We start from the raw sequence: 17,971 nt of genomic DNA, 5'->3' as shown, positions 1-17,971 counted from the left end.
CACTGATCAAATGATAAGTGCCTGTACTGGTTAAAGATTTAAACATTTTACTGGTGAACAGTAGTGAGGACCATTTTAAGTTTTTTATACTCACAGACCCCATTTGGGGACGGGGGTGGGCAGGAAAATTACTGTACCACCCAGATGCCCCAACCTGGATAAAGGTCTCATTGTGAAGGGTGCTGCACAAACATATATTAAAATAAGCCTGATTCTATGACACAGCTGCTTACAGTTGCCTAACCCTGTAATATGCTAACCAGAAAGCCTGAATCCATTGAGTTTTACTAGGCCCCCAGGCAGTTCACTCCTTACTATCACAAGTGCAGTCTGAAAACCTCTGTTTGATCTCCCTTCATCCCCATCTCTTTAATTTTCTGCCTTTTTAAATCAAGTGACCTGAACACTTCATGCATGTAATTTAGAAATAGATGTACTCTTACTAGAACAAATGGAGGTAAGAAAAAACTTTCTGCAATTCTACCCACAAACCAGTTTTCCTTTATTTTCTCTTTTATTTTGTTTGCTTTGTGTTCCTTTTAAAAAAAAAATGGTGGCTGTGTAGTACAGGTCACAGTTGAGATGGTGGAAAACTCACATTGTGCTTGCGTACAGTGTATGCTGGGCTGGATCAATACTATTGATCCTTCATGTTTATAAGAACTAAATTCACCCACAGTTTTACAATAAAACTAAAACTTGTCCAGTATCTGCATCTTATGGAAAAAAATGAGCATACGTTTAAATCACTGCTGCAGTCACACTGTTGGAAAGCTTAACTTCAAATCTGTCCTCCGACTCCAGAATCTGCAGACTGTTTGAAAGAAAATTTCATTTGCTGGCAACATTGCTTGGTTGACATCACAAGGGCAGAATTAACATCCTACTTTCACTTCGTGAGTGCAGAAATTGATGAAAAAAAGAATCTTTCTAGAAAGAGCTGGAGGAATAAACAATATTTCATAAATATAAAGGGAAGAGTAACCATCTTTCTGTATACAGTGCTATAAAACCCCTCCTGGCCAGAGGCAAAATACTTTTACCTGTAAAGAGATAAGAAGCTAAGGTAACCGCGCTGGCACCTGACCCAAAATGACCAATGAGGGGACAGATACTTTCAAATCTGGGGGTGGGAGGTGGGGGGTTGTCTGTCTGTGTGGTACCTTTGCTGGGAACAGATCAAGGATGCAAGCCTTTCAACTTCTGTAAAGTTAGTAAGTAATCTAGCTAGAAAATGCATTAGGTTTTTCTTTGTTTTGGCTTGTAAATTTGCTGTGCTTGAGGGAATGTGTATTCCTGTTTTTGTGTCTTTTTGTAATTTAAGGTTTTCCCTAGAGGGATTCTCCATGTTTTGAATCTGATTACCCTTTAAAGTATTTACCATCCTGATTTTACAGAGGTGATTCTTTTACCTTTTCTTTAAATAAAATTCTTCTTTTAAGAACCTGATTGATTTTTCATTGTTCTTAAGATCCAAGGGTTTGGGTCTGTGTTCACCTGTACCAGTTGGTGAGGATAGTATTATCAAGCCTTTCCCAGGAAAGGGGGTGTAGGGCTTGGAGTCCTATTCCCCCAAAATATTTCCTCAAGTGCTCCTTTCCAAGTTTTGTCTAAAACACTTTGTGGTGACAGCGTTTTACCTAATCCAAGGGCAAAGACTTTGTGCCTTGGGGAAGTTTTAACCTAAGCTGGTAGAAATAAGCTTAGGGGGTCTTTCATGTGGGTCCCCACATCTGTACCCTAGAGTTCAGAGTGGGGAAGGAACCCTGACATGCTCTGATAGTTTTTCTTGGGAAACGCATTTTTTTTCCCTTAAAGATGCATATCTGGCACTATATAAGATGACTGGAACTGTAGTCACCATGTTGTATCTGCATTGGAATGCAGAGTAACGTAAAGTACATTCTAAGCCATCTTTCTTTCATCCTTTTTATTTAAAAAAAAAAAGTTGGGAATGCTTTCATATACCTCATTTGTTTTAAATATAAGATGGCTGATCGAAATGGTCGAGCAACAGTAAACCTGCACTGGAAGTGTATTGTGGGTGGATGTGCTCCAGAATAGAGCAAATAGTGAAAAATAGAGAGGACAAAGATATACTTGGAAGGACTATCTCTGAGAGCGAAGTAAGATATCTCATACACATTAATTTCTTCTCTCTGTGGAGACTGATTACCAACTGTGATGTGACCAGATGTCAGTTAGAAATTAGACTGACACACTTAGTTTAACAAAACAGCTGTCATCTTTCAATCACAACGAAATGGGCCAAATCCTTAAGAACCATTGGCATTCCTTATGAAAGCACCTTATCTTTGCTATTTCATTTCCTGTTGGTTTCTCTTATGACCTTCTTTGATTTAACTGTATCTTCAGGCAAGATAATATCATAGAGATAAACAGCGGTGGATACACTATTTATAAAAACACACAACTCTCTCACTCTCTGCAGTAGGTTTTGTGAAAACCCATGTTTGTGGGGTGTTTTTTCAACATAGTAGGTTCAGCTCCTTCTATAAACCAATGAATGCTTTTGTACTTTAAATGTTGGGAAGAGAGTAACTGGCAGTGTGTACTCAATGAGCTGTTCAGCAAGTCTGCAGCAAACTCGGGGTCTTTACGTAAATCTGAAAGTTGCTTATTACTACTAATATATGCGGTTCTTAACTTAAATCTAATGCTGACTTTTTGGTCCAGGCAGTGATAATCTTTTGTTCAGACTACTCTAATCCCTTCTGGCTAGTCTTCCTGTTTTCTCGGGTTCTGTAGTCTGTGATTTAGCAGATATCTTTATTTATTTATCATAACCTCATTTTGATCACACTAGCTCTTATTTGAGTATGTGTCTGTGGATTTCACTGTACGCACCTGGGGCCAGATGTTTTTGAATAGCAGTGTCTGTAGGGGCTTCGAATGCACCCAGTTCTGTCTCATGTTCTCATATGAAGACATAAAGAGCAAGGTGACTGTGACCTCCAGTTCCCTTTTAGTGCTCCTGACAGAGTGTTTGCACCATTAATTCTTAAACTTCTTCAAAACCTTCCAAAGTCTTCAGAATCTTTTCTGATCTACTATATTTGACGACCATGAACTGATCCAACTCATCTGGACTGCACTCTACTAGCTAGACCTCCCTGAAGAGGATTCCTTAACATGATGAACTCAAAACCTACAGGTTTCAGAGTAGCAGCCGTGTTAGTCTGTATTCGCAAAGTGAATGAAGTGAGCTGTAGCTCACGAAAGCTTATGCTCAAATAAATTGGTTAGTCTCTAAGGTGCTACAAGTACTCCTTTTCTTTTTTGTCAAAACCTACAGACTTCAAGGCCTGTCCATCCTGCAGTGTACTGAATCTCACTGAAAAGTGGGCCCAGTAGATTTTTATTGCCTGAGAGAATTGCAAATGCTCGGTATGCTTGTTCTTCTCCGCTAGAAAGCTGCAGCAATGGACTATGTACAACAGCAAGTACAAATGACAAGCAGCAGCTGTTGAGAGAGATGGAGTTACAAAAGGACCTGATTCAACAATTAATGCCAGCCTTACTTCCACTGCAGGGTCTCATTGGGGCCCAACTCCCCAGGAGTAACTCACCCAGAGGTCTCAGAAGTTAAACAAGATGGGACCCAATGACTGGGTCATTTTTTACCACCTTTGAGAGGGTAGTGCTATCCTCTCAATAGCCTGCTGAACATTGGACTCTAATATTGGCACCATATTTGATGCGGCAGGCGCAGTCAGCCTATCACTGGACCAAGAACAGAACAAGGACTACAAGCGAGAGCCTCAATACTAGACTATTTTTAAATCACAGATGTTCCCTAAGGGAACCTTGACCCTAAGACCTTGATCAAAGCGAGAAGGAACATTGCTGACAGTTGCTCCACTCAGAGAAACAGTCCAGGGCGTGGGTTGCCAAGTTAAATTTTAACTGAACAATTTGTACGGATTCTATCCGGGAGAGGTCAAAAGTGAGTGCTATGACACTGCCCTCGGTCTTTGTTAGACACTGTACGACTGGAAAATTTCATATTGAAGGATCCTTAGATGCATAATTTCCTGGATCCTCAACACCCTGCAGGACCAGGCCAAGGGAGGCATGAGGCATTAACCCTAAGCCCCTGACACATGCTACATTTAGAACCCCAATCCAGGAGAGCTAACCAGCCTACTTGATCATGGGGAGGCCCTGGCAAATAATGGGATAAGGCTGATAGGCTGAGGCCCTGCCCAAAAGCCCATCCCATGCCTTGGTTGACTGCAACAGGTTTGTCAGATGTATATTCTAGTGCTATCCTGTGACTAAATTTGCCTCTGACTAAGAATGATGCCTCCAAGGCAAGCCCTGCTAATAACTCCTTTCTCTGCAAGACCCAAAATGTAGAATCATAGGTTTAGAAAGGAGCGCAAAGGTCATTTGGTCTAACCCCCTGCCAAAATGCAGGATTTGTTGTCTCCAGGTATTTGCAAATTGAATGTTTTATACATTGCTCTAACAGCTTCCCAGGTATTTAAGTCAGATTGGTCTTGAGTTCACCAGCTGCTCCTTTTCCAAAGATGGGTACTATGTGAGCCCTTCTCCTGTCTTCCAGGACTCTCCTGTCATTCATGAGTTTGTAAATATTATTGCCAGTGGCTCCAAGATTTATTCAGCTAATTGCTTCAGTACCTTCAGGTGAATAGCATACAGTCCCGCTGATTTTAATTCATTAAAATTGGTCAGAAGATCTTTGACATATTCTTTTCTTATCCCGATCTGCATCTCTTCCCCTTTATTTTCTATGGTAACTTTGTTATTGCCCAGTGACATGTTGTTTTTTGTGAGAAGATGAAACAAAGTAGGCATTGAACAGCTCTGCCTTCCTATCATCTTCCATTACCAGCTCACCACCTCCATTGAGCAGTGGATCCACACCATCCTTGATCTTTCTTTTTTGTCTGACATATTTGAAGAACCCATTCCTCTTATTTCTTGCCAGCAGTAAATCATTCTTTGCCTTTGCTTTCCTGATTTCGTCCCTACACGTTTGTGCTATTCTCATGTATACTTCCTTGGTGACATGCCCCTCCTTCCATTTTTTCTAGGTATCCCTTTTGGTTTAAAAGCTTCTTGTTCAGCCACACTGGCCTCCTGTGGCTCTTCTTATCTTTCCTCTGTGTTGGAATAGCCTGATGTTGAGTCTCCAGTATTACATCTTTTAAGAACTGCCACCCCCTTTGACTCCTCTTCTTCCTAATTGGTCTTGTTTCCATAGGACCTTGCCCCCACCCCCGAGTAAGTTGAAATCCACCTTTCTGAAGTCCAGTGTCCTTGTTTTCCTCTTCTAATGTTCTCCTTTCCATAGGATCTTGAGTTGATCGCTTCCTCTCAAGTTCTCGACTACCTTTGTGTTTGCAACTAATTCATCCTTGTTGGTTAAAACTAGATGTAAAATGGAGAACCCCCTAGTTGTTTCCTCAACTTTCTGAATCAGAAAGCTGAGCCCTACACTTGCTAAGACTTTGCAGGATGTATTATGTTTTGCTCCAATAGTCTTTCAACAGATGCAAAGAATTTAAAATCCCACATTAATACTAGCTCATGTGTGCTTGCTAATATTACCACCTGCTTGTAGAATGACTCATCCACTTCCTGTTCCTCATTTGGTGCCCTGAATTAGGGCCTCAAGTTCAAATATGCGAGGGGCCAATACATGTGGTGAACAGGGACAGAGTACGATTCTCCCAGGTGATCGAGAACTTTGCTTATATGCTCTGCTCCATACTTGGAAAAACCCACCTAGTATAACATTGCCTGTGCAACAAACTAAGGAGAAACTTCAGCCTGTACAATGGAAAATGTGGGCCATAGTCTGGGAAGGAGTATAGGCAACGTTAAAAATTGGTGTGATTAAAGAATCTAAAGGTGAGTGGAGAAGCCCCAGAGTTCTCCACTCACCTTTAGATTCTTTAATCACACCAATTAAATGGGGGAGGGATAGCTCAGTGGTTTGAGCATTGGCCTGCTAAATCCAGGGTTGTGAGTTCAATCCTTGAGGGGGTCATTTCGGGATCTGGGCCAAAATTGGGGATTGGTCCTGCTTTGAGCAGGGGGTTGGACTAGATGACCTCCTGAGGTCCCTTCCAACCCTGATATTCTATGATTCTATGAGTTCTGGTCCCCAACAGTGTGGTTCATTTTTGCAACAATTTCTGTACAGTCAACTTCATTTTGAAATTCAGCACTTATCTAGTGCCTGTGGGTAGATGAACTGCTGGAGCAGTTGGAACCTGCAAGATTCCTTAGTACCATAGATCTCATAAAGACATATTGGCAAATTCCCTTATCACCCCTCCTCACGAGAAAAGACCAGCTTTTCCAACCTTCTAGGGACGTTTTCATTTCCAGACCATGCCATTCAGACTGCTGCAGGCCAATGGGGGCTTCAGGAAGCAGTGGCCAGCACATTCCTCGGCCCGCAACGCTTCCCGCAGCCCCCATTGGCCTGGAGTGGCAAAGCGCGGCCAGTGGGAGCTGCGATTGGCCGAACCTGCGGATGCAGCAGGTAAACAAACTGGCTCGGCCAGCCAGGGGCCTTACCCTGGCAGGCCGCGTGCCAAAGGTTGCCGATCCCTGGACTAGATGACCTCCTGAGGTCTCTTCCAACCCTAATAGACTATGATTCTAAGAATGAGTACCAGTGTCACCTTAAGTGAAAGAGGAAGGTAAAAAAAGATGTCCAAAGCAACAACTTCAAAAAAAGCATTTGGGCTGCAAAAAATGCTAAAGTCTTAGATCTATGAAAACTCTAAAAGGGAGACTCCTATGCCCCCAAGCAAATGAGGTTAATATATAATTCAAATCAAGAGAGGGACTCTGTTCACTACTGTTGTATACAACCATTTAGTATGAAAAGTAAAAATATAAGCATCTTAAAAGACCCATTTTTTGTAATAACATTATTCAAGCAGAAAACCAAAGTATAAGCATATGAACTATAAACAGGAAAAAGAGATGTCTCAGTGCTTAGTCTTATCCCACATCCATAATGATTACCGTTGGACCTGTGACATCAAGCCAGGTGACTGGCAGGTCAATGGTGTAGTCAATTTTACGTTTTAAAACAAAATAATTGAAAAGCAGTCACTCCTCCGCCTATTTGTTTAAACGAGAGTTTTTTGTTTGGCCTTAAGCATTCAACATGTTGTAACTGAAAATTCAGGAAATGCTAATCTAGGTGACTGTAGTGTTGCCATCTATGACAGGACAAACATGGCATCCTAAATTTGTGTCTTGTCAGGAGCGCATAAGGGAGGAAATGAATTTCACCCGACCTAAGTCTGCAAATATATTATTTTACTGATTTGGTATCTTGTACAGACTACATATTTAAAACATTATAGTTTTACTTTTAAAATGAGTAACACATTATAAATAGCTTTCCAAAAATAGTCCTACGTGAACCTTACACAGCCAAACATTATTTCATGCTTTTATAGCTAATTTCTCTATCGTTTTAGTCCTCTTTCCCCTTCTGCCTGATGAACACTGAGCCTCCTCTTTAATATTATTCCATACTACTTCCAGGTTTGTTGCTTGATATTTTCTGTAAGTTCTGTTTCATTACATGTTTACTATCACCTCTTATTTGATCTCTCCCAGTGCATGCTCTTTCACCTCTCAATGTTCAACTCAATTTGCCTCTCACTTGTCCATCTTGCAAGTCTGTTCATATTCTCCTTCAGGTCTGTGATTGCCTTGATTTTATTTACTATTTCTCCAATATTGTTAGTAAATTTAGATTTCAGGTCTCTTGCTCTATTTCAAGTTATTTTATCTAGTTTCTAAACTGGGTTTGCCCCAGTGCCAAATCTTAAGGGACTTTGCTTGTTGTTTTCCAAAATGACCTACTAGTATTTACTAGATAACTTTTGTGCCATGATCTCTCACCAGCTTTTATTCAGTTGGTTATCTTAATATTCATTCACAAATCACTGATTTTAAGTTTCTATATCCATTATCAAATTAATTGCTTTATAGCAAAGTGTCTTATACAGAGAATCTGCCTTTCTTCCTCTTTTTTACCAACCCCCATCAAAGGGCTCCTCATGTTTGATATTAAATTGTTTCTGAATATTCGCACTAATAACTATTTCTTAGCAATCTTTTATGAATCCCTGAAAAAACATTTCCTGGAACTATGGTCAGACTCACTAGTCTTTTTCTCTGTTACATATTTAAAAACTCCATATTAACATCATATATCAGCCTTCCTCCATTTGTTTAGTACTCTTCTAGTGCTGAGTGAAATTTCAAAGAAATCTGTCAAAGGTCACATTGGTTCCTTATTTTACAAGAAAACAAAGGTCACATTGGTTCCTTATTTTAGGCTACATCCACACTACAAATTGTATAGGGAGTTGTAGAATCTCCATCATTAGGGGGTTTTAAGAACAAGTTAGACAAATGCCTGTCAGGAATGATCTAGTTATTACTTAGCCTTGCATTGAGTGCAGGGGACTGAACTAGATGACTTATTGAGGTCCCTACCAGTCCTACACTGCTGTGATTGTACAAACTGGGGGTGTAATTTCCCTGCTCATGTACAAATACTCATACTAGCTCTCTAACTGATTTCAGGTGGGTTTGCATTCGGCACAGCTCAGCCGTGCATCCACTTCACTAGCAACGCTACTGCAGTGACACAGCTATTAAAATTCACTCTACCTTGAGAATATGTACATAAGCCGGGGAGTCAAACACCTAACTTGTAATATAGACATAGTCTAACTTATGTAGTGCCTTACAATGACTTCTAGCTGTTTCTGGTGACTCATTCATGTTTTGTTTTTATTTTCAGTGTTCATGTATCACTTTCTCTGAGATGTGGAATTGATATACTATACCCTTAATAGCACTTTTAGTTTCATTGCTTAGTCCAGTGCCCCAGAGCATAAAAGCGTATATTTCTTTTAAAAATAATTGTCTACTGTAACTGACTACCCTAACTATATTTTCAGTATGCATATAAATATTTAATGCTTTTATTAAAAATTTTGGCTTCCGTTGCATCGTATGGCTAGGAGTTCCACATGTTAATATAAAACGTAATTTTCAGCTTTTAAATCAGTTGTTTTTTAATTTCGTTGGTTTGTATCAAGAGGGCCAATAGAACACCCAGTTTACATTTTCTCTGCATCATTCCTTAATATTTTAAATAAACCTTTTGCCATGTTGTTTATCACCCTGCATAGGAGCTGTTGTCATGGACCAGGACCCCATTGTGCTAGATGCCGTACAAATATAGAACAAAGACCATCCCTGCCTCAAAGAGGTTGGATTTGAGTATAAAACCAAGAGACAACTTAACTAAACAGTCTCTCTTTTCATGTTCTCTTCATATGGTAGTCTCTCTCCAGGTGCCTAATATCTTTGTCACCAATCTCTAGATACCTTCTCGGTCTGCTGTTTTCAAATAGGGTGACCAGAACCAAATGCATTATTCCAAGTGATAACATACCATTGATACTTACATAATGGCATAATATTTTCTGTATTTTCTTTCTCATTCTCTTTACTAGTGCTTTGGCTTCTGATTTTTTCACTAATGTGATAAATAAACATGTATTTCCTTTTTTTAAAAATTGATAATTTAAGTGAGGTGCAGACACAGGTCAATGAGTTTCCCAGTTCACAAGTGGGTCATGTCAATCAGGATTAGAACTCAAGTCTCCTGACTCTTTCAGTCCTGGACTCTGAAGGACTACAGTAGCCCCCTTTTCCTTCATAATACAACTGTAGAGGGATGAGATATCTTATATTTCCTCACTGGGCCAGAGCCAAAGATTATTGAACTCGATATAAAATCCTTTCATAGATCAATTTCATAGATCAAGGTACCCTACAACTGTTTCTGAACACCTTGCAATTTTTTAGTGTATTTATCCTCACAATACTTTGAGGTAGGAAGATATTATCCCTATTTTACAGATTAGAACTGATGCACAAAGTGAGTGAGTTGCCCAAAATCACAAGAGAGTCTGTAGCAGAGGGGAGAACTGAACCAATCTTGCAGGTCCCAAGCACTGAATCATCCTTTCTCCCTGAATCAGGCCTCATATTGTTTTCTTGTGAATACTACTTAGAAAATGTTTAAGATAAAAAAATCAAGAATTCCTAGTGAATTGTTTTCATTAATTTTATTTCATTCAAATCTTCGGCTGCCATCTCAGACTGTAGTTGTCTTAAACATGATCCATAACAAGTAAAAACCTTAACACTTACATATATATAATTGTATTTTAAATATATAACTTTGTGTAAAAATGAGCACCAGAAAACTTTTAAAGAAAGTAAAGTAATACTGTTTATTCCTGTGAACTGAGAAGAGGAAAATACAAGTGCTAATATGGAAATTGTATTCTGCAAACTGTTCTAGAGGTGAATTTTTCTAATATTACTGACGTTTAAATTCACACACAAAATATAATATTTTAATCCATAAGTTAGCCAAATATTGTATGGCTATCTTAAGTATTTGAGTAGTTTTGGTGTGAAAATTTTAAACATACATTTTCCTGTTAAGTGAGTCTTCAAACAACAGTTTACTAAAGCTCAAGCAAAGAAGCTGGTCCAGTTTGTTTTTAGTTTTAAAATATTGCAACAGTGTTGGAAGAAAGGTCTTAGGTATTGTAATGGATATGCTTATTAAAATGACAGTTAATGTGTATAGTGCTTATTAAACTAGGAGGAATATTTTGAGTTAAGTTCTTTAGTTTGGATATAAAAAATAGTATAGTAACTGAATGAGAACTTAATCACTTTAGGAGAGTTCTATCAAAGGATCTGATCATGCCAGTGGCTATGGGCTGGTCTTCGCTACAGGGGGATCTACACTGCTGCAATCAATTCAGCAGGGGTATAATTTAGCAGGTTTAGTCAAGACCCTCCAATTTGACTTCACAGTGCTTTCGGGTCGACCCCGGTACTACAGCTCCCTGAGAAGATTAAGGTAAGTGAATGGGAGAATGTTTCCCATCAATGCAGGACAGTGAAGAAACCGGGGTAAGTCGACCTAAGCTACATCAACTCCATCTATGTTATTCACATAGCTGGAGTTGTGTAATTTAGGTCGATTTTCTCCTGGTAGTGAAGACAAGCCCTGAGACAGATTAACTATTAGTTGCGGATTACAGCATAAACACAAATTGTGCACTGCAGAATACAGAGATCTGCTCCTAAAGGTGAAACACTTGTGATTTTCTTTTTTTGTATAGTCTTAAAGAGGAGTAACTGTCTGTCTGAATCAGAATCTTCTTTTCATGGGCAGCTGTTGTAAATAAAATGTGGTATCATCATCAAAAGTAACTGTGCAGAATGGTTCTGGATAAAGAAAGCATAAGTGTCAAATGAATCAAAATGAAAAATACTGGAAAACTTTAACAATACTGTAGTTACCAAAATTTCTGAATTATTATACATTTCTGAATTATATTATTATATAATTTCTGAATTGCATATAAACATCAACAGGAGTAGACCACCGTGGTATATGTATATAAAAGGATGGTTATAGTCGGAACTCCTGGTACAGGAGTGATTCAGTTAAAGTCAAGATATACTGAAGATAGGAGTTTACTTTTGATTATATCAAATGTGAGACAGTTCTGGTTCTTTCAGAACATATGTTAGGAACCAGGTAATAGAGAAGAGAGACACGCAACTGGGATTAATTCGATAGTCATATCCGTGAGTACCAATTATCTCACTGGGGGGGGGGGGGGAGATAAGGAAAATTAATTGCCATAGGACAAAAAGCTGGGGCACACCTATATACTTTTCATTTCTATGACTAAGTAAGTCTTTCTCAACAGTAATGCTCCGTAAGAACACTTAAAATGTTGGATATCATAATTGATGGTGTTGGTGGCTGCATATGAATGCAATAAGGAGGATTAATAAAATTAAAGCAAACTGGTACTCTGTGACAGTCAAGTTATCAAAAATTTGCATTATTTTTTTTTCTGTGGAGTGTCTGACCCAGATCAGTGCTGGAATCAAGGAGTTGATCCTGCAGGAAGACAAGAATTTGGCGTAGGGCAGTGCATTGGCACAATTTGGATTGAAACTGAATAAGTGAAATTGGCTAAAAACTGCTTAAAATAAGACAGTCCAAGGATTTTGAAAGACGGACCTCATAAAAGACAAGAATTAAAGGCAGAGTATTTTTAATTGCCTATTCCCAGATATCATCCAGTACATTTTTTCCTGTTGGGCAATATCTGTGGTTCAGAAATGTATCAGGCAGTAGTTCAGGTTAATGTTCATCTTCATGGCTCAAACTGCTTTGTCCAGGCATTCACTTAGCCCTGGTCTACACTGGGGCGGGGATCCATCTAAGTTACGCAACTTCAGCTACGTGAATGAGATTTTAGAAAAAATGGTGTCTTCACCGCCACGAGTCGACTGTTGCCGCTCCCTCTGCGCCTCTCATGGTGGTGTAGTACAGGAGTTGACGGGAGAGCACTCAGGGGTCAATTTATCAAGTCTAGACTAGACATGATAAATTGATGCTGGCTGGATCGATTGCTGCCTGCCGATCTGGCGGGTAGTGTAGACATACTCTTAGAGCTCAGTCCATGGAAATGAAGTTTTCAGTGGTTCCGGCTCCCTACATTCATGCTCTCTACCACTCTTTCTACAGAATGCAGGGAATAGATTCTTCAGCTTACCAACAGTTTTTTGCACAAGGAAGAAACATCAGTTTGTCAAAGCTAGTTAGCCTTATAAATTATCCACTTTTTCTAAAATCTCAAAACCCAAACATAACATGAAATTACTCAGTTAAGTTTTTTAGCCATTCTGCTAGCCTAAAATCCTAAGTGGCTCTTCTCTAAGCTTTTCCTGAAACTGATATTTCCTTTTTTCCTTTTGATAGGCTGTTCTGATTTTTCTTATGCATTTTGTTTAGCTGGTGGTTTTCTTTTTCCTAGTCTGTCCTCAAAAGTCTTTGAATAATTTCAAATACAATTTTCCTTTCTTAAGTGGCTTAAGTCTCTCTTAGCTGCACAATATCGTTTTGAAAAATGAAATCCTATGTGGCTTTGAAACACTAAACATAGCTTTTGAAATTCTAAATCCTGCTTGGCTGAGGGGGGAACTGGAAGTGTATTCATGTTGCCAGAAGCCTCTTTATTGAAGGCATGTAGAATGAATATTTGGGCCACATTACATTATTTCGCTTCTTATTAGACCTATCTCCTGCAAATGAGGTTTTCAACAAGCGTGTCCTTTTGGCAGTTGTGTGTTTAAAAAAAAAAAGGGGAGGGTCTTAGTTTCTCTTCTAGTACTATTTCCTCCCAAGGTATGGCTCGCCTGTTTTGATCCTTTTCCAGTGGAGAGGAGGACAATTGCAAAAGACCAATCACTAGTGATGGCATTTTTCGTAGACCTCTTCTATCTGGACCCAATATAGCAAGGGAGGAAATTAAGTCTGTGCTTTGTTTTCTCTGTAGTACAGTCAAATCTCTATTTGGCACATAGTTAAACTTTTCTATGCTTTTTACTATAGCAAGTATAAGGACACACATTTTTCATAGTAAATGTTACATTTGTTCAGTATAACCTTTCACATGCACTCATCTTTCTCTTTTATGTTTCCATGACTAAGGGATGGGAGAGCACTGTATCAGCTTACAGCACACTACCGAAATTTAAAACATTTCACATTCAGTTCTATGAATAAGGTTTACGTCATCCCCGGGCAAAAGCAATGAATTCCTTTTTGCCTTAGTTAACTGTGGGGTGGGAGGGAGATACTATTTTAAGTGGTTAAATGAATACCCTTTACCTTTTGGAGCATTCCTTTCAAACTCTTCCCTCATTCATAAGTCATTTAAAACATGTATGTGGAAAAAGTGGATGGAAATACTCACTAAACAAAACAATCATCCTAGCTCAATTTGGTTAAAAGATTATAGCACATAAACAGCCTTTGATCAATAAAATTGATTATAAAGTTTTTGTGCTTTTTAATATCAACTTCAAAGAGCATTTCAGCTACATTATAATAATATATCTTTGTTTTAGATCATATGGGGAGTATTTTTCATCCTTGTGGCACTGTTGTTCACCATTTCTCTCTTCCTGTCAAAGTAAGTATATTGCAGTGTCCATTTTGTAAATAAGTTACACGGATCATGTGCTGTATACCTTTTATCTAAGCTAAAATCCATTCGTATGATCTATTAATCTTAAGAGTTGTCTGCTTTACTTTAGAAGCGTTCTGCAGTGGTGTACTTTTGTCTTGCCACATTCCTGTAACTGACTGTACTGTCATATTTAACATTATACACCTAAACTAAATTTTGATGAAGCTGAAACAGGTAAGTCAATAAAACATTGATTAAATAAAGATTGATCAGTTTGTTTTTCTTAACTATCCACTATAAAAGAGTGAGCACGCTACCACTGATACACCAAATATATTAATCATATGTGTAGACAAATGCAAATAAAGGGACTACTTATGTGCTACAAAATAAGCATGGGCTTATGTGCCTTCTGGGTTAGGGAAACAGTGCTCAACACCTTGTGGGTACTGAGTTCTCAATCTCCTTTCTGCATATTCTTTAGGTCCTGGTCATGTCCATGTTTTGTGAAGCTTAAAGTAGTATAGTCAACTGGAAATATAAGTAGTTTGTTTTTTAAAAGTTGTCTGTTACATCATCTGTCCCTGAGTCCAGTCCCCCTATGGTGTTTTGGGGACTTTTCATGTTTAAGCATCACTTTCCCTATTTTAAAAATATTTCCCTCTTCCCTGTTACGTGAAATACCCATACAAACAAAAAGGAGAAACTGAGTAAGGGATAGATCGTGCAAAGATACATGTGCGTAGTCGCATTGACTTCACGTGAATAACTTGACTTGCATGTTTGCAGGACCAGACCATAGCTAACAATACAGGGGGAGCTATAGCATTAACAAAGTAAAGAAACTAAAAAAGTTTTCTTTCAATTATAACTTCTTTGGTGTTTATAACGGTTTCTAAAAAAATCTTAAACACAAGAGTGATTTTTTAATCTGACATCCCTTTAAGTGAAACATGAATAAAAATGGTCTATGGAGAGGGGAAAAAAGCCATTATAATTAACCAGTTTTCCCTGTTTACTGCAGCTTGGACAAAGCTCTCCATTCAGCTGGCATCAATTCTGGATTTATAATTTTAGGAACTAATCTGACCAATCCATTGAATATGCTTTTACCTGTTCTACAAACTGTAAGTAAAACAATAATTGGCAAATATATATATGTAATAAACTTGCTAATATATGCTAGGATTTAGGAGACCATTGCAGATTAAAAAAATCTTGAGTCTGCAAATTAGCATTTTTGATTTATCTATTAGTTAAACTTCATTTTTGACATGCTTTGTTTTAATTTAATATTGGTAATATACTGGTAAATCTGTGTCAATGAATATTATAATAGTCTAAATAAAATACTTCACTACAGCAATCTCTTAAATATTTGCTGAGAAGTAAAACTTAAACTTTTTGTGAACTGTAAGTTTTGCAGATTAGCACATTGAAACACCAGGGCCCTCTTGCACTGTATATGTTGAAACATGGAATTACTCCTCAAATGATTATCGAGACAAATTCCACTCTTTGGGTTTATGCCCCCTGCACATGTGATCAGATTCTTTTGAAATGGCAGTGTCCGTTGGGGCAGTGCCTGCACACTATGAGCACTCGTGACCGTTTTAGCTGAAGATTTAAGGAGCGGGTTAGCCTCCGCAGCCTCTCAGTTCCTTCTTACTGTCCATGTCTACAAGATGGAACCCTGCAGTCTGTCTCTTCAACCTACAAGAAATAAGCTGGAGCTGCTGCTGTTTATAATTATTGAGACAAATATCAAATATCTGTTGGTTTGAAAAAAAATTCCTTGTGAATAGAGGGCATTAATGGGGTTTCTAATGCCTCTTCTTCCCCCCCCCCCCCCCCAATCCCTCTGTGCACAAACCTAAAATAGCCAGAGGAAAATCCCCATGATTCAAAATCTGTCCCTCCTGCAATACAACAGTGCCCGCAAATGATGGCCATTCAAGTTGCCTCTTGTGCCCCTTGCCTAAGCATGTGTCAGAGCGCTGCATGGTGCACAAGCTGGTTTTGAGCAACGACTTGAAAGCTAAAGAGGGAAGACTAAAGCTACATCATGAGACCTCAGTGCAAATGTTGTCAGATCTGGGTAAACAAATGAGGACATCTCCTTTCATTCAGTCTCACTTCTCTAGTGCCCCACTGAGCCACAATGACACCCCAAACTCAAGAACTTCCACTTTTCCCAGCAATGGGGTTGCAAGGAGCATGGCTCCAAGAACCAGGGAAGGCACAGCTATCCTTCCCTAGCAGCAGTACCAGATGATCCTGTACCAACTACACTAGCACCCGGGGAAACAGACTCTAAGCTTATTGGTGGCAGAGGATTCATCAGCTCAGAGTGCCATATTGGTGCTGTGAAGGTCTTATCAGCACCAAAACAGTTCTCAGCATTGACAGTCTTGGCTGTGACTGCTAGCAGAGTCCCTGATTCTGGACAGACTGAGGGTGACAATCAGCCAGGTTCATTCTGCAACCCAGCAGTACTGGCGACTCCTGAGGGAATTCTGTGCCAAAAAATAAAAAATTCTGCCAATTTTTCTTGTCAGTAAATAAATGTGGAGGCTTCAGCATGGCAGTGGGACGCGCACACACCATTGACTGCATGGAAGTGGGAGATCACCCTATGCCCCCTCCTGGGACATGGACATGGCGGTGAGGCTGCTCCCGACCCGCCCTAGAAACACCCCTGGGCCCTTCCCTTCTGTGCCACATGCACCAGATGTGGGAAGACAGGCTAAGCCCAGCAGTGTCCAAGTGTGGAGGGGATCCAGGTGTAGGGTGAGAAAGTTGTTTGTGGGTCAGTTTCAGTGAGGGCAACTCAGTAGGGAGTCTGGGGTAATGGGACACTATGTTGGGGTGGTCCAGATGCACAGGGTGGAGCTCATCGGGGTGGGGATTTGAGTGCAGGGGACTCAGTGGGGGATGGTCTGGGTGCAAGGTTGGGGGTCTGAAGGCAGGGGGTGGGGCTCAGCGGGAGGGTCTGTGTGCAAGTGGGCTCTGGATGCAGGGGGTGGGGTTCTGGGTGTGTGTTGGGGGGACTCAGTAGGGTGTCTTGATATGGGGGCAGGTCCAGATGCACGGTGGTGGGCAGACGGGAGTAGCTTCCCGTATGGGTGACCTCTCCCTCCACAGCTGAGGAGCGATGTGGGTGGGAGAGTGAAGCTTCCTGCAGCCCGGGAAAGTTCTTCTTTGAGTGCTTGCTCATGTCAATTCCATTCTAGGTGTGTGCATGCCCACGTGCGTGGTCGCTGGAGATTTTTGCCCTATGGTATCCATAGGGCCAGCAGTGGCGTCGCCTTGAGTGCTCCGCTCGTGCATCGGTATATCGGGTGCCACCAGCCTTACGCCCTCTCAGTTCCTTCTTACTGCCTGTGGTGGTTAGTTGGAGTGCCTTTCCTTGCATAGCAAGGGCTAGTGGTTTCATCTCTTCTGACTTCAAGCCTTAGGGCCTTGTAAATAGTTTATAGTAGTTAGTGTTAAGTAATTGTGAAATGTAGTTAGAAGTTAGTCCCAGCAAGGGCATGTCCTGGTCTCCGGGGTTTAAGCTCTGGGTGGACTGCAACAGGCCTATACCTGTAAGTGACCCCTCACAGCAGCTGCCTTAAGTGCTTGGGGGAATCACATGTGAAGGAGAAATGTCGTATTTGTAAAAAAATGTTGACCCAGGACTCAGTGGGATATTGGTTTGCGGGCTTGCCTCATGGAGGCTGCCCTTCGTCCGGCTTCCGAGCCATCCTGCCAAGTCTCATCTAATACATCTGCGTTGGTGCGATCCCCGTCCAGCACCATTCCCCATCACCGGTGCCCAAAAAGAAATCAAAGAAGCACAGCTC

The 17,971-nt window shown here is 40.2% G+C and overlaps 1 protein-coding gene across 1 annotated transcript in view; it reads left to right on the top strand.

The window, feature by feature from the left end:
• The window catches only part of LMBRD1 (LMBR1 domain containing 1), a 237,069-nt gene that overhangs the window by 154,786 nt on the left and 64,312 nt on the right, over window positions 1-17,971 (top strand). The window contains exons 10-11 of the mRNA XM_073336361.1: window positions 14,065-14,129; window positions 15,151-15,253. Coding sequence (XP_073192462.1) covers window positions 14,065-14,129; window positions 15,151-15,253 — 168 coding nt within the window. The remainder of the gene's footprint in view (window positions 1-14,064; window positions 14,130-15,150; window positions 15,254-17,971) is intronic.

This window comes from Lepidochelys kempii, chromosome 3 (genome assembly GCF_965140265.1).
Source record: "Lepidochelys kempii isolate rLepKem1 chromosome 3, rLepKem1.hap2, whole genome shotgun sequence".
NCBI classification, from domain to species: Eukaryota; Metazoa; Chordata; order Testudines; family Cheloniidae; genus Lepidochelys; species Lepidochelys kempii.
This window is presented reverse-complemented; position numbering and strand designations above follow the sequence as displayed.